At 47.8% G+C, this 16,731-nt stretch overlaps 1 protein-coding gene across 4 annotated transcripts in view; it reads right to left on the reverse strand.

The window, feature by feature from the left end:
• PHKB (phosphorylase kinase regulatory subunit beta) overlaps positions 1–16,731 on the reverse strand; it is a 204,201-nt gene that overhangs the window by 16,494 nt on the left and 170,976 nt on the right. For 3 of the 4 annotated variants that reach the window (XM_078606541.1, XM_078606542.1, XM_078606538.1), the window contains 4 exons: positions 14,720–14,801; positions 12,424–12,481; positions 7,548–7,638; positions 3,298–3,500 (listed from right to left, as the gene is read on the reverse strand). In XM_078606541.1, coding sequence (XP_078462667.1) covers positions 3,298–3,500; positions 7,548–7,638; positions 12,424–12,481; positions 14,720–14,801 — 434 coding nt within the window. Of the gene's footprint in view, positions 1–3,297; positions 3,501–7,547; positions 7,639–9,782; positions 9,874–12,423; positions 12,482–14,719; positions 14,802–16,731 lie in introns of all 4 variants that reach the window. The other variant, XM_078606539.1, reaches the window with a different exon arrangement.

Consider the following 16,731-nt stretch of genomic DNA (forward strand, 5'->3'; position numbering starts at 1 on the left):
CCGAGAACCACCCGCTAATATTTGCACAATTGCGAGTGACTAAAATATGCGTTTTGTTGCGAAAATTCTTACTTTCCATTGTTATGCTCTGCACAAAAAAACATGAAATCGGCAAAATCTTTACAATTAGTGTTTTATGAATTGTTAACAATGACTTTTGCAGTCAGGAACAGCAAGTGCTGTTAGCATTTATTTAGGCAAAACATTGCACGCATGTGAGACGTTTACGGGATTACTGTGTTCCTTAACTTTGATCCTTCCGCTCACGACTCACGCATCATCAAATTTCCTGAGTAAGAATCATTGTTTTTTAAATCCGTGTACGTTTTACGTTGTACGTTACGGGCGTACGTGCCTACTGCAGAGAGAGGCTCAATTCACGACAATGTAAAAGAGTGCGTCGCTATTAACGACTATTTAATTTCACGACCCTCATTTTATATCGCAGCCCTAATGAGCCAGGAGTACACCTAAGCGCCTGTATCTCTCCAGGGGCAACGCGGTGATGAGATGTTAACTCCCTCGCCTCGTATGCAGGAGGTCGTGGGTTCAATTCTCACCCTGACGCCTGCTGTATATTTGGAGTTTGCATGTTTTCCCCGTGGTCGCGTGGATTCTTATCCAGGCCCTCCGGTTTTTGCTTCTACATTAAGAATCATGCGTTCAGAGTGTTTGGCTCCTATGAATTTACACATGACGAGCCACTTCGTTGAGCTATCATTAGTCGCCAGGTCGCTTCTGAAAAACGGATATACAGCTCAGTGGGCCTTACCTGGTAAAATAAAAAGTGTTTAGTTTCATAGATCATTTTCATACTCGGGTATTCCTTCAACCTAAGGGAGGCACTTAACCATCTTCACCGACCAATTGCCACCAGTGTTATGTCTCCTCCTCCCTCCTTGTCCTTTCCTAACCCACAACTGAACCTCATGGCAGAGACCCCGGGGTCCCATAAGCCCCCGGCTCTCGCATAAACTGCGCTGCGACGTCATTTTATGTCTGGTGAAGGCGAACGACGCGGCAATCTATTCCTCTCGACGAGCTCTACACGATTCGCCAAAGTTTATTGTTAATGACTACAGCAATTTTGGCAACGACGGGTGGTCGGTGAAGAACGAGAGGATTGATTTCTAGTGGGCTGCCGCGGCGTTTATGTGGTAGTGGGACGGAGTCGCTAAAAAATAATTCATTAATTACGATTTTGACTTCCGTTTATTGGGGACCCCCCGGTGGTCCCGCGGGAAGGTTCAACTTGCTGGATCTGTGCGAGCTGCATGACGCATCCTGACGGGACCACCACTGGGGCTGCTCCCAGAGTCGGCCAGCGTGGTAGCAGCAGTGGCGGTCGTCCATCACATACTCCTTCAGCCATCTCAGTGCCAACGGAAACACAGCTCCTCCACGGGAGGCTGCCCTGACAAGCACATCGGCCCAGCGTGGGTTCACAAAACTCGCGTGCCAGGCATCGCAAGGCAATCCTCCACACCTTTGCTGTCTTGCGTGTGTCTGCTGTGATGAGATTGCACTCCGCCGACTACTTTCTGGGATAAGATTTAGCGCGGGATTTAGTCTGCGTGCCGCAGAGACCCCGCGATGAAATAGAAGCCAGTTATTGCCGCAATAAAAATATAAACCCCAATGCTCAATTCCTTCCGTATGTCAGAAATGGCTCCCCTGGGGCATTTCTGCAAGGATTTTAAACATCAGCAAGTCAATACGAGGCCTGGTATTTTTTATAGCCACTGTGATCGCCAGTCGAGAAAAGTTTGTACATTGTGATCATTTCAAGCAGCGGTCGTTAACCGATGAAGGTCATTTGATTTTGCATGTTTGCACTTCTAGACAAAATGATAATATGCCCACGGACAACGATTGCACATTTCCGTGATGATGACGATAATTATGATTATTATTTTTCATTTTGCATGTGGAAAAAAAACTATTTTACAAACGTTAACGTGAGGCAATGGGCCATTAGCGGTGAACATGACCTACACTGAACAGGGAAATAACTTTTTCAAATCTATAAGGGAATACCGCAGTGGATATTTGTTCAGTGTGCGTTCCCTTTGAAGCCCCGAAGTAGACTATTAAACTATAACAGAGAACAACGATGAATCTTGCCATTGGTTGCAGCTACACAAAGCTAGTTCAGCTGTAATAATGTTACACGCATTAAAAGTTACGTAGTTTAAAGGTTCGCAATTTCCCTTCAGAACACTCCCTTTGAGTGTGCTCTTGCAAATGACACCCAGCCGACTGCATGATTTGCAAGAGCCTCATATACCCTAACACATTTCTATTTCACATCAGGAAAAAAAAAACGTACATTGTACCGTCTGTCAAAAGGCAGGATCATTTCAGAATGTATGATTTGGGCTTAGGGAATGTTGCAGGGGCAAGATGTCTGTGCAGAGTTAGGACGACAATGATGACGGACAACGTGATGCGGGCACTGCGGAGCTCCGGCTCAATGTCCCAAACTTGTGCAGGGGAGAGAGGAACGGCGGCGGATTGCGTCCTGCGTTGTGAGAATGATCGGAGCAACTCCACCTGCTCCTGTCCCCGTGTGACGGTATTATCGAGGTAGGAGACGCTGCCTATCGGCGCATCAACCGCGTACAGACGTCGGAGCATCCCACGTGAAAAAGGCAGCGACCACCGTGATTGCAACGTCAACAATCGACGGGAGACGGGACGCGAGAGACCCGACGCAGTCAATGTTCGCGCTCCCTTTTTTGTCCCCTGACCTCGCCAAACTTCAATATTAATCGGGAGCCGCGAAAGCACTTTGCTCGCCGTGCCAGATCGTTGCGAGTAGAGGCGGTGTTCATTTAAGTCGGCTTTTTTTTTGCCCGTCGTATTGGTTGACAACAACGTGTAGTCTTCGGCTGTGGATTTCACGTTGTCATTCTCCTCGATCTGGTCGACTAAAGCCATCATTCATTTGGTCCACACTCGGTTATTAAATGTTGGATTTAGGGGTGTGCATTTCCCACCCCCAACCCCGCCATATTATCAGGGCAGCTAATCGCTGAACTCAGTAAATCTTTGCATGTTCATTTATAGCAAAACACAATTTTGGTCCTTCTCGGCGCACTGCCGCCTATAACATCTTCGTCTAGTCACCACCACGCCGGTGCGTAGTCGCAGTCATCATCAGGTTGGATGACTTTAGTTCGCCCGGAAGCCGTCGTCGACTTAAAAAAAATGTAAACTCTCAGCTGGGTATTTCCCCTCCCCCCCCGCCACGCTAACTTTGGCAACAAAATAACACCACCGGCGTGCGGCACCCACCCGATGCGCAGCTTTAGCATGCCGCGGAAGAGCTGCGGCGAGTTGGAGATGAGCCAGCCAATGTGGATGACCAGCTCCTGCTGCAGCACAGCCTCGCGCGGGTCCAGGTGGCGGCAGGCGTCGTAGAGCAGCCGCTTGATCACCGACGGCGACAGCGGGTTGGAGATGATCACCTCCTCGTGGCCGAACGTGCCCAAGGTCACCTGGGCGAGTCGGTGGGAGCGAGCGGGCGGGCAAGCGGGGGGGGCGGGCACGCGGGATCGAGCGTAGGAGGGTAACAATCACGGTGCCCAGAGTGAGATGTGCCGCAGCGAACATTTTTTTACGTTCAAGATTAACTTAATTGCCGTTTTTTATTTTTCCGCGGTGGAAATCGCCTCACCAACTGATGGTTCTGGGATTGGAGCACTGAGCTGGCACTGCTGAGACGCTAAGTTAATATCTGGGTTTTCAGTCGCCCATGTTTAAACCGGGTTCTATAGTGCAGTGGGGTCAATAGTCTCAGACTGTTCTACCAATGAATGTGCAAACAAACCCGTGACATTAATTTATGTTTTTCACAAATTTGGTGAATTTCAGCCGGAAAGCGTAAATAATTGGTTTAATAGACATGCAATGAACAGAGTTTCCAAGGCACTAAAAAGTGTGCCCTTCGTGTGGATAAGAGGTCAATCGACACGACTTCAGAAGAAGGTTCCGTGACTTCATGATAAGGGATGTTCTCTGACACAAGGTGATGCACTGCTATCTGCAAAACGCTGAATGGAAATGTCTTCACCTCACGGTGTGATGCCAACAACACAAGCGGAATAAAACTGTCGGAGAAAAGGCCAGCCTTATTTGTGAATGTCGGTAGGGTTACATACAACTGCACCCACTGTATAAGAAGCATGTGTAAAACGTGTTACTCTAACTGATTTGTCAGAGAAGCGGCTCCAAATTTCGAATAAAATATCGTCCTCCGATTCTGCAGATCCGTGAGTTATATTCACAAATTCTGTTCAGAATACCCCTGCTCCAGAGTTCGTCAGGCATAAAGAAAGTTTCCGAAGTGTATTTTTCTGCGCATGGGACTGCTGTTTCGTGTACTTGTTTCCTGCGAGTGCTCTATTGCTCAGCTCACAAAAGATGACCTCGCCAATTGGGAGCGATTACTCTGGAAGGTTCCATCCTGAACGACATCATCATTCTAGCTTTGCGGCGCCGTGAAGGACGACGACCAACATGCGACGTTCACACGAACGTAAAAGCCTCACTTCCATCTCGCTGTGAATGCGACGCAGAATATCCATGCGTGACCGCAAGTGGCGTCACATGTCCGAATAAAAACTTTACCAATCTCTCGAGCGTTGCATTCAAGAAAGTTAACACGGCAAGGTTTAGTTGAATTCTAGATTGTCATTCCAAGCTACATTTTGACTATCGATAGAATTTTCTTTTTGGGGCAAATAGTAAACGGTGCAATTCTGCCTGGCAGCGGTGAGTAGGACTGTGATTTATTTTTGCAAATTCCAACCTTAAGCAGATTTTTATTTACATCCCATTGTCAATGCACTGCTGGATTAAAGGCACCCCCATGCTGTGCCGGTCATGGGGTTTAATTGATTGCACACTGCTCTGTGTGGCCTGTTGAAGAGGGGGCGGCGGGGGGTGGATCCAGGAATGGTTCCGATATCACTCGCCAACTGATGTTCTCTGTGGCCTGGAATTGAACTGAGATCTCACCCGGGTTCATAACCCAGCGCACTGACCAATGTGCTACTGCTCCACCCCCAGCTATTCACTAATCGATTATAATCATACCGTGCACACGGATAACGTAACAACCAATTCAGCTATGTTGAGCTTTGGTTGCTCGTAGATGAATCCAAAGTTGAACTTGGCACTCTTTTCAAGTAGTGTGATACCTCGTGCCAAAACTCGTGCTATAAACGAGCGAGTAGTTCTGCCCAGTGACCTCCTGGCAGAGAATACCTTTTCCACTCCACATGGCCTCAGTGCAGTAAAGAGGGTTTGTGCCGCACGTCGACATCAAAACACGTAGGCAGGCATGTGTAAAATCATATACGCGTGTAAAAATTTCAAGACACAATTCTACCGCGACTGTCATTTGTCGGTTTACAAAGATGAAATCATGAAGGTGCTGCCATCCACGCGTGGTGCAAATCAGGGGGCGACTCAAACAGCAGCACAATTTCGTCGTTGCTGCGGTCACCACCAGGGGTGTGACTCAATTCCACAGACGCCACCACCGCGGGGCTCCGTCAGCTACGGCCGTTGGGGGCCCACACCTGCCCGAGGTGAGAGACCTTCCCACTGGCAGTTTGGAAATTAATGTTCACACCCGTGTGCCTCATTTACTGGCAAACGTTAACACAATTAAGTGCAAAGATTTGAAGGGGGAAAAAATCATGAATCATCTCGGTAAATTGCATCTGGCTTCTGTGGAAGATGACAGCCACCAATGGACAAATTTAGTTAAAATCGGGTGATCGGTGGTTTACTCTTTAACAATTCAACAAAAACGTGTTCTCTCCACACAAGCACTATGAATTCAGATGTTGAACAGCCCACAGCACAGCCTTTCATCTCAGCAAGAGCATTAGTACCAGCCAGCAAGCTTCATTAGTTTCAAATATGTCGTGGAAATTTGCGTTTCAATTTTACGGCACTAAACGACGCAACTGAGCATTGCGGTTATGGATGCGCGTGGAATTCCGTGCACCCAGACGGATTGCTTAGCTTTGTCGATGGATGATACTGAAGCTTTTCCCCAATTACGCACCACGAAAATGTGGGTTTTGGTGAAGATCTCTGCGTAGTAAGGCACTGCGCAACGAGAATTGTGCACTTCTTAACCAACTGATCTGGTGGTAATGCAGTTTAACTAGACTTCATCACAATTGATCAATACAGTATGGTCATTCAAAGAAGCATAATGTGTCTCGTCTTGTATATTTCCACGATGGAAATTTTGTGAAAAAATAGAAGTAATTTTGTCAGTAACGTTACAATGAAGGCAAGGTTGTAGCCCAATCACATGATGTGAAATAGGTTTAACTTTTGATTCCCTCGCAAGGTAATTCACCACGGTATACCACAACACCGCAGTAATTTTACAATGGTATATTGGACCAGAGGTAGAATGTTGCATCATTTTTAACACCAAGTCTCCAGATACCAAAGTCGATCCAATTTCCAGATCAGACAAAAAAATGAGTAATGTCACAGTTAAGAGATTTGCAGCACTGAGGAAAACATGGTTAGCATTTTCAAAGGTTATAAAACGGACCAAAATCACTTCTTATAAAAACTGTAATCTTAAGCTGTGATTAAATTGGGTACTGGTAAACCCAGATGCAGGTGGCATTATTCTGTCTAAAATTACCCAGAGATTTGCTTTGAGGGTGTCAAATGTGGTTTGGCTCTGATTAGGCAAGGATGCATAAATTGAATCAGTGTGGAAGTAAATGATGCTATTTTGCACACAAAGCTGCTTAGTTTGTGAGATAAAAGCAGGGAAAGACTTCTGCCAATCTGTCAAAAAACAGTTTTTTTTTGTCTTGAGGAAGAAAAAAAAATGCGTTTGTCATTACGTGCAAAATGCCGTGATTGCCATTGCAATAGTATGGCAAAAATAGTTTCCGCTGCGTATAAAAAGACATGGCTCGCAATTTAAGCTTTCAAAATCCACGTTGGGTTCGTAGAAAGTGGGTAAAAAAAAAGCAAACACTAAAAAACTACCGAAATTAGCTTTTCAATATCCTGCTGGTAATCATGAGTACAGTATGTGCATGTAGCATGGGGTGCACGTGCCATTCGGTTTTCTTTAAAATTGGGAAGAGGGGATACTGCAGACATTGAATTGGTGTGAACCTATGGGCTATTATTGACGTGCGAAAATCAATTTTAACTCTACGAAGGCAAAATTAGCCGGGGAAGATTTCTCTAGGCTGTTTGAATAACGTGCACCCGAAGGATTTAATATGAATTGAAATGCATCCCGTAATTAAATTACAAAAAAATTGCCCATCACGATATTCACGATGCGCGTGCAGTTCATCACATGGCAGCACTTGATATATACCGGATTAAAGTGGAGTATAAATATACCTGATCGGTCACCAACATACCATTGTAAACGTGATTAAAATATCGTATATCCAAAGTCATTATCTTTTAATCAAATGTGATTTTTTTTGTTTTTTTAGGTGTCACTGTTAAAAAAAGAACAGATTGGCCAAACTCACCTGTTTGCTATGCACTAGGACGTTAGTAATGGACGGGGCAAGGCTGTCCACAACCTTATCTAACAGGCTTGCGGTGAGCCGCACAACAGACCTGGTGACATGGACGAGAAACGTGGGGAGGGAGCGTACATGCAGCAATGCACACTGGGAAAAACCAAAGCATGCGCGAGCGGCGAGGCGCACGGTGCCGGCCGCCAGCCGCCCAACAATGGCCAGCGGAGAGACACCGATCGTCCTAAAACCGCATTCCACCTCTCGCTTTTCTCGGGAAATTTGTGACGCTGCCAACAAGGGAGCCCGTCGCATTCGAGGTGGAGCACCGACTTTCTACCTCGCCTGTGCTTTCCGCGAGTCAACGTAAAGTAGCCGGGTTAGACCGACGGTCTGGCGCTAACCGATTACCAAGCACAAGTCGCTCGCTCACCGGCGGTCGGACGCCTCCCCGTCACCCCATAGCTACCACCGTGAACCCTCACTCGTCGATTCGTCCACACACGTCGAGGACTCGGGTCTAGCAGGCTGCCTGCTTCGTCTCGTCCGCACTGCGTTCCACCAACACACCACAGGTCACATCACTTCCCTTCCTGCTACTCTCCTCGCGCTGCTCTACTTCGGAATTCCCTTCAATCGTTCGCTTTCCCAAATTTCTTATAACATTAACTCGTATAAAAATTATACCGTGCAATAGTGCTGTTTGTTGCTGGTCACTTGGTATTTTAGGCCTTTGATCAGCATCCATGATTTAAAAACAAGATAGAGCGCCATGCCAAAAAGCTACGCTAATGTTTGTTTACGCTGCCATTCGTTTTTTTTACATTTTAAATTCACAAAGGACAACTCTTCAACTGGGAAGCTCTACGTATTACAAGCGGGCATGGATTGAGAGACTTGATTCTGAGATAAAGGGATTCTTTTCGAAATGACTTCAGAGCTAGGGTTTGGTATTTTTGGAGCTTTACCGAAATGACCGGATAGCAAACACGGCAAGGGTCGTTTCAAACAACCATCGTTAAAATGTGAACGTCAAAACTTTCCTGGCGTCGCTGAACTTTCACTCTCAAACACGAGCCAAAGTTCTCTGCCAAGAACTAGCACAGACAGCGCCTTGCCCTTCAGCCTCAACACGTCAATCTGCCTACCCATTTTTGTAAGCGTCGAATATATTTAGTTTCCTCATTTTACATTTCCCTCACTTATCGGAGGAACCCAATAATTGAGTTTGCTGCCCTTACAAACCAATAAACTCCACGGTGTTGCATGCATGTATGTTGAACTTCTTTCGCATCGTACGTAAGCCAATCGCAAGGTGCGGAAACAACAGAATTTTGATCGCCGATTGAAATTCCTGAACGGGATGGAGTGGCGGTCAAAGAACGATGGGTGCTCTCCTTGCTGCATTGTTGCTCAACACTGGAGGTAGTCGGTACACAAGCGGCATTGGTGGTGGCGGTGGGGGCGGGGGGGGGAGGGGGTCGGGAAGGGGGTCACAGCATGGGAGCACACGGCACGGCAAAGCGGGTCGACCCCCACAACTGCCCCTGCAGGTGGTCACAGAGACACGGCACGATGTGTGAGTCCACAGGTCTCCGCCTGAAAGTTCGGGCAACAAAATATACACAACAGGGAGGAGCTTGCTTTGCTGGGTACTGCAAACGAGAGGAGGAAGAAGAGGAAGAAAAAAACATTCCTACGTACTATTGGTGGGGTTAGGAGCATTTTGTACATTTGCAAAGTGGCCGTGTGAACACCAAAAGTGAGACTTTATTTGTTGAGAATATTAACGTACATTGATGTAAGACCAGTGAATGACAAATCACATGATTGGGGTCACTGGGAAATGGGGGAGGCCTTCACATGTTTTTGCAACTCTCCCAAAGGCACTCATCTTACCACAATCCCCTCTAAGCAAAAATGACATTAAGCAAAGTCAGGGCCCTGCCTTGTTCGTGTACAGGTCCGTGAGCGTTCCTCTACCTGCTCGGAGCTGGAGGAACACGGGATGACGTCTTAGCCCTGCGCGAACAAAGCAGGCAAGCGTGACTCGAACGCGGATCCCCAGAAAAAAGTCTCCCTTTCAAGCCTGCAGGGCCACTTTGCGATCGGTCAGCTCAAGAGTGTGGAGTTGGGTTACGCGGTAGGAACGGTAGACGGGACGGGGTCCGGGGAAGACGCGGGTTCGGCCCGGGGACGAGGAGACGGCGGCACACGTAGCCGGCCGTGCGGCTGTCCCAGTACCTGTTTGCCCTCCACCAGGATAGTCGTGAGTGCCGGGGCAATGGCTCCAGCATACCGCTGAGTCAGGTAGGCTGTCTGTCGGAGCACACACCTGGCAACAACCACAGCACGCCCATGCGGTTCACTGCAGTCTCGGACGCTGCCCGGTGGTGTCGCTCGGAAGGCGGGCACAGCGCAAAGGGGGTTTTTGCATTTTCATTTCGTTGTACTCTATGCCGGCACTTCCTTGACAAATAAGATACCGGACTTGTTATATAACATCGGGTTTCATACTTATGTTGTTACTTATTCATTGCACCATGTTAAGATGTGTTTATTATTTGGGAAATAAACCAAACCGTGGATGTTTCAAGGTTTTAAAATAATTTTTCCAAATAAATGTTGGTCTCTCACTGTCAAACGAGAAATGCCGAGCGGTTGAAAAGTTCCCCCACAATGCAACGGAAGTAAACACCGCTGCAGCAAATATTCGTAACAAAAAGATTCCACCTCCCTTCCCGCCCACGCTCCGCGTTGCTCCGCAGGACACGGCGAGGCGCGCAGTATCAAACGCACCCCAAGGGCCGTACAGCTCCCGTCCGTTAGGTGGACGCATGAGAGAGGTGCCAGTGTGGGCTCAATTTGACACCTCGGGCAGCAGTGAACAATGCAGTCACCAAACGCCTTCGTCCACAATGGAGACGTTCAAGCAGGCACATTTGGGCGACACGCTAATCTCCAGACGAAAGACTCGCCGCCGATTTTTGCAAGGTAATAAAATAAAAATCTTGACTTAAAGCTTTCGTGATTGCAGGAATTCATATTCTTTGGGTGTTACGGTAAAGTCAGGTAGATAGGTTCAAAATTAATAAAAAATAAACAAAAAACCACGACGTTTCGATCGCAACACAAGCGACCATCTTCAGGTGACCAAGCGACTGTCTTCAGGTGACACTTGGGCTACGCCCATCTTAAACCTTTAAAAGCATCTTGCCTTTAGGAGTTTCCCCCACCCCCCCTTTTCTACACCTGAAGACGCTCGCTTGTGTTGCCATCGAAACGTCGTGGTTTTTTGTTTATTTTTATTAATTGTGAACCTATCTACGTGACTTTACCGAATGACCCAAAGAATACAATGAACTCTACTCTTGCCGAGTGGATGATACCAAGGCAATAATGTATTTTCACACACCTACAATTAGCACAGTCGGCTACGTACGGTGCAAAGGAAGTTCAACACATGCGCATACAATAGCAGCAATTCGTCCGACTCTCACTTATTGAATAGGTCACAACTGCCATTGCCGAACCGCCATGCGGGAGTTTGCGTTACGACCCGTTCGCGCGTTACCCCAGCCCGAGCAACGCGTCACCCAAGGCGCCGCTCCTTTTGGGCAAGTCTCGAGCACGTCGCGCCGAGCCGAGCCTGTTCATCCTGGTTAAAGGTGCGTTGGGGCAAGTGGAGGCGGCGTACCGAAGAGCGATGTGAAATGAATTGGAAACCCACAATACACAGCGGTACGCCGCGGCCACGCGGCGTTACGCGCGATCCACCCTGGGGGTACGTGTTTCCGCGCTGCTTAAGCGCGACGTCGATTGTGGCTTTACGAGCTGTAATATTTCCCCCGAACCTCCGATTAGCACGGTTGGCTACGTATGGTGCGAAAGAAGTTCGACGTACTGTACATACGTAAAACATACAACCCACCTGTCGGACACAGTCCACATCGATCGAACGTGGCTATTATGCTCCCAATTATCCGACATTACAATAATTAATCGCCAGCGAAACCATCTGTGAAAAATAACACATTGGCTCGTGCGATTGGACAGATGTTTTCAGTGGGCTGAGTTGATTACTCGAGTTATGCTGTGCGATGGCATTTGCTTACACTTTGTGGATTTGCACGCCTGCCAACTTAAAACAGTTGGTTCAAGCAGCCCATGGGTGAAATATATTTGATAGCCCTCATTTGGTTGTTATTTGTTTTCCTTTGCTGTAGGCTTTTAAATAGAGCTACTAATAGGTAAGACATGGCATTCTATCACTCAGGCATCTTCTTTGTCAATTCACTTAATATTTGCATTGGTAAACTTTCATTACTGTCTATTTAATCAAGTCAATATGTTGACGGAGAGAAGCGCCACATCCCAAACTGCCATTCTTGTTGATGCGAAAGCCACGTTGAGTTTGGGAGGATCTCAAATTTAAAAAAATGTCGGTTTGCGGTTTGATTTTTCCGCATGAGCTCAGGATGCCTTGCGAAGAACCCAGTTGGGGGTCGTTCAACTCGTGAAACAACGGCAACAACGGCACCAACGCAACGTCACTTCTCCACCTTCGTGTTACCGACGCCAAACGACTTGACGCCTTGCGCCCATTTGCCGGGCGCATTTTAAAAAAATTGAAATCCCAGGAATTTCTGTTGAAATTGAAAATGTTTACGCAATGCCCTCCCTACACCCCCACCCCCCGCAGCCGTTTAAATTAATTTCAATCTTTTCCGCTAAGTTGAAAGGAGATGAAAAAAGACGGGAACATTTCTCACTTGAGGCGAACACCACCGCCGCAATAAAACCTCACCATTCTATTACGCAAACAGATTGTAAACGTCCCTCAAAAGGGGGAGAGGGGGGGGGCACCTATAAGAATGCCACTAACCAGAGCTTGCGACTCCCGGCTGCGCGGTAGATTCTTTCCAAGTGATCCATCACCGTGCCTGCAATCGGAGACAGAGACGGGGAAACGGCGGCGCGAGCGACACCGTTACACAGCCTTCGTGGCGGCGAGACCGGGGCGGCCCCGGAGTTGGTCCGTTCCGAGCGCTACGCCTCAAAAGAGCCACGTAAATCAAACTCCGCGAGCCGTCGGGCTCCATGACACACCGGCACTTTTTTTTTTTTCAATTAGCGCAGAGCGGGCTGGCACGGCTGATAAACGAGGCATTCACGTGTGCCAGCGTGCCTCGGTATTATGGGCGTAATGAAACGTGAACATTTCGCTGCAAGCTATGGGGAGGAAAACTTAAAAGAAAAAAGGGAGAGAGATGCATTGTGCAGAAAGATAAACGTGAGCCACGCCAACGTGCAAGCGCTCCAATTTACGGGCGTGTGTGCGTAGCTGCCGTGGCGTGTTCTTTAGTTCATTCGTTTACGCAAGTGGAACAACAGCTGAAACATGCAAAGAGACATGGACAGAGGCAGCTGGAACTTTGCCTTCCAAACAGAGAGAGAGAGAGGAAAATATGGATCGGAGAACACATATAAAATTAGAGACATCATGTTCACGGTTTAAGAAAATAAAACGGGCTTGGGTAGGACGCATCGCTCGAAGTGACGACGGACAAGACTGGAGACAGAATGACAGCCAAAGGAGAGAAACACTCCGCCTGATAGGTAGACAAAGGCAGACCTGGAGCGATGGGATCAGCTGATGTGCTGACGCAATGAGGATTGCGGCATCGCGAGACCACATGAGGAATGAATGGAATTGACATGGGGAGGGCCCGTATCCAGAAGTGCTTCGATCAAGTCTCATGATGACGTTGATGATGGCACGTGTGAATCGAAGCAAGGGATTACAAAGAGCAGCACAGTTGGCTGAAAAAGACAGCGTGCTTGTAATGTCGGAGAGAATTGCATAGAATATTGCAAGCGAACCAACCCAAATATCTCTGCTAGAAGAACACTAACCGTACAATCCGTGGTAGATTTGTTTTTTTAGGCTACTTTCATTAGTTTTTGCTGCCAATGGATAGAAACATCCGCACATTTCTCTGAGAATGTGTACACAGGGTTAATGAGATTTGTATGCGCACGGCAAGAGCAGCTCCAATCTTTTGAGAACAAGGCACCGAGACATGTTGTACCGACCTAATACTCGGCGCCCACTTCAAAGCGCCGTCCTTTTAGCACTGCTCATACAATGTTGACAAATGAAAATAGCAGAGCGCGCATGTTGCACACACAGTCCGCTCTCGCCGTGCCATTCTCCAAACGTTCCCATCAGCCTGTCGTATTTATGCACGATTAGAAGCAATAATTACACAAGGTCCGTGCGAAACCACAGGGCGTCGTACGAATTAAGCAAAGGGCATGCAAATGTTTGATGCAGAAATATTATACAAGCACCCGTTTACGGAAGCCACTCATCACCAACCACACTGCATGCTGCTCCAAGTCGGCACGAGCTATAAGATGAATTCAACTCAACGTGATTGGCTGCTGCGAGCTATCCCCCCACCCCCAACTCCTTTCATTTCACCTGCACAAGGTACATCTGTTTACACACCATCCAAATTCATTATCATCAGCCATGATCAATCCACTGCTGGATGAAGGCTCCCACCCCACCACTCACCCTCACCTCCCCGCTCCCCCTAAGCCATTTCCATCTCTCGCGATCTCGCGCTGCATCAATCCAGCTTTCACCTGCACACTTTGTCGATTTCATCATTCCATCTTCATCGCTCGGTGGACGCCCTCTCGGATGCGTTCCATTCCTTTTGCCGCCCCCCCTCTCCCTCCGCTTCTTGCGACTTGCCCTGCCCAAACCCACTCGCCCAAACTGAGAACGACGTTGTGACCCCACGCATGTTCTCCGGTCGGAAGCGCTCTTCCATCTCTCGATGCAATTCCGAGCAAGCGTCACTTTTCAATCGAGCGTTCAACCTCCATCGCCGTCGTCGTCGTCGTCAACGACCGCGTTTCCGAGGCCCGCCGTCATAGAAGGCGGCACGCGCCGATGACGACAAACTTACACCTCTCGGCCACACTCGCACGTCGTTCATTTTAACGGTGAAAAATTGCTCAGCGGGCGGAATAATGAGCTGGCCGGGGACGCCTGCCGCGGGGCGTGGCGACCGACGGAGATAAGATGGGGGGGAGGGGGGGGGGGACGACCCCGGGCTTGGCAGCGAAAACCTCGCGCGGCGGCGGCGGCGGCGGCGATCGCTCACCTTCCCCGGTGATGAAAGCGGCCCCCTCCCGCTTCAGAAGAATTCCAAGCAGCATGGCCTGGCTGGCCAGACAGCTGACGTCCTGTAGGGAGACGGGGGGGGGGGGAGAAGGAACAAATAAAAGACCACTTCACTCGCTCGCCGTACATTTTTTTGTTACTTGACAGTCTCGTGCACGTACGGCCCTGTGAATCCACTGCTGGATGACGGCCTCCTCACGCCGAACGACTTCGTGGCGGTTTATTGGCAATCCTCAACCACGTGCGTAGGTGTTGGTTGGTGACGGTGGGCGGCGTAGACGTTGGAGCGTAGTACGGTATAACATTTGATCCCCGAAGCAGCCTACAGCAACCAGGTTTGAGCCGGCGCCAGCCACCCAGGAAACCTGACGAGATTTCAGGGGGGTGTGATCCGGTGTGCGATTTAATCGCAGGCTAAATTGTTACAGCGATGATATATTCCCTCCCCCCCCAACCCCCCCCCCCCCCAGGTCTTCCTTGCAATAGAGGCAGGCTGGTTAAATGGGGTCTTCGCCTGACTGCGCAGAACCTAATGTACGCGCACGCATTCTAGGGCGTAACTCACTTTGCATGTGGAAATGCAAAGTTTCAGTTTCCCTGGATTACACCCTCCTCTCAATGTGTTGTTTGGTGTCAAAGTCACGGGCTGAAAATGTAATTGTAATCTGTTAACATTTCACAGGTTCCTCTCTGCATGCTCTATGTGCAGTGACTGTAATGTATGTGGAACCCCACTGAGAACCACGTAAATATTGAGCGATTGTCTGTAAAGTTGCAGCGCTTCAGTTTAACGGGGAAATTAAAACCGGCAAGCGCGACGTTGAACATAACGTGGGAGTGTTGAGCGTCTCCCTAACGCACCCAGACACGTGCTCATAAATAGGCCCGTAACTATTAGGTTTTTTCGGTAAAGTCACGTAGGTAAAAAATAATAGAAATAAAATTATAATGAATTCAAATAAATCAATTAAATCACGACGTTTCGGAGGCAACACAAGCCTCCGTCTTCAGGTGGGACCGTCACAGCTAAATTTAGCAGCCCCAACAATTTGGCAGCCCCAACATTCTGGAACGATATCCCTCTGCACATTCGCAGCATCACCTCAATCGCCTCCTTCAAGAGAGACTTAAAAACTCACCTCTACAATCACGCTTTTGAGCGACTCTGAGCTTGGCTCCGCACCTCTGAGTTGCGGCCACTACGTCTGCAAATTTGCGCGCGTTACAAATTGAACTATTATTATTAAATTTGGCTGTGATGGTCCCACCTGAAGACGGAAACTTGTGTTGCCTCCGAAACGTCGTGATTTAATTGATTTATTTTCATTTATTATTATTTTCTTTCCATTATTTTTTACCTACGTAACTTTACCGAAAAAACCTAAGAGTATGAATCCTTGCAGTCACGAAAGCTTCAAATCTAGAATTAGACCCTTAACGTTACGATACGAAGCTTATACTCTGCAAGATAGATTTGTGAATTTCATGGGTCTAACAAGCTCATAATAGTTTGTATGAATCCAGTGCCACTTTCTTTGCTGGTTTTTAGCTTCGGAACAAAAAAATAAACATTGCTTTTTATCTCCCATCTACTTAGCATAAAAAACATATTCAAGTTTAATGTTGATGTATACTTTCTTCAAACTTTCCGATAGAACTAAGTCGAAGCTCGCTTATAAACACATTTGTTTTATGAAGCCACGCAAATTGAGGCTTGTTTTTCAGAACGCGTTTCTTTTCATGGAGATTTCCTTTGTTATTTTCTTTTCATTTGTGAGCATTACTTATCCACACAGGGTACATATTCAGTTGCTTTCTAATTTAGTTATTTTCAGTCTTTCCTGGGAGGAAGGGGGTGGAGGGGGAGTCATCTGTTTACAAGCTGATACTACGGATGTGCTTAAGTCATTAAGCCGAGTAAAATCGGACGTAGCGTATTCCTGCTCAACGATAAACCGATGTTCAGTGGGACAGCTGGTTGGCTCAGTGGGT

This window comes from Lampetra planeri, chromosome 26 (genome assembly GCF_965212315.1).
Source record: "Lampetra planeri chromosome 26, kcLamPlan1.2.h2, whole genome shotgun sequence".
NCBI classification, from domain to species: domain Eukaryota; kingdom Metazoa; phylum Chordata; class Hyperoartia; order Petromyzontiformes; family Petromyzontidae; genus Lampetra; species Lampetra planeri.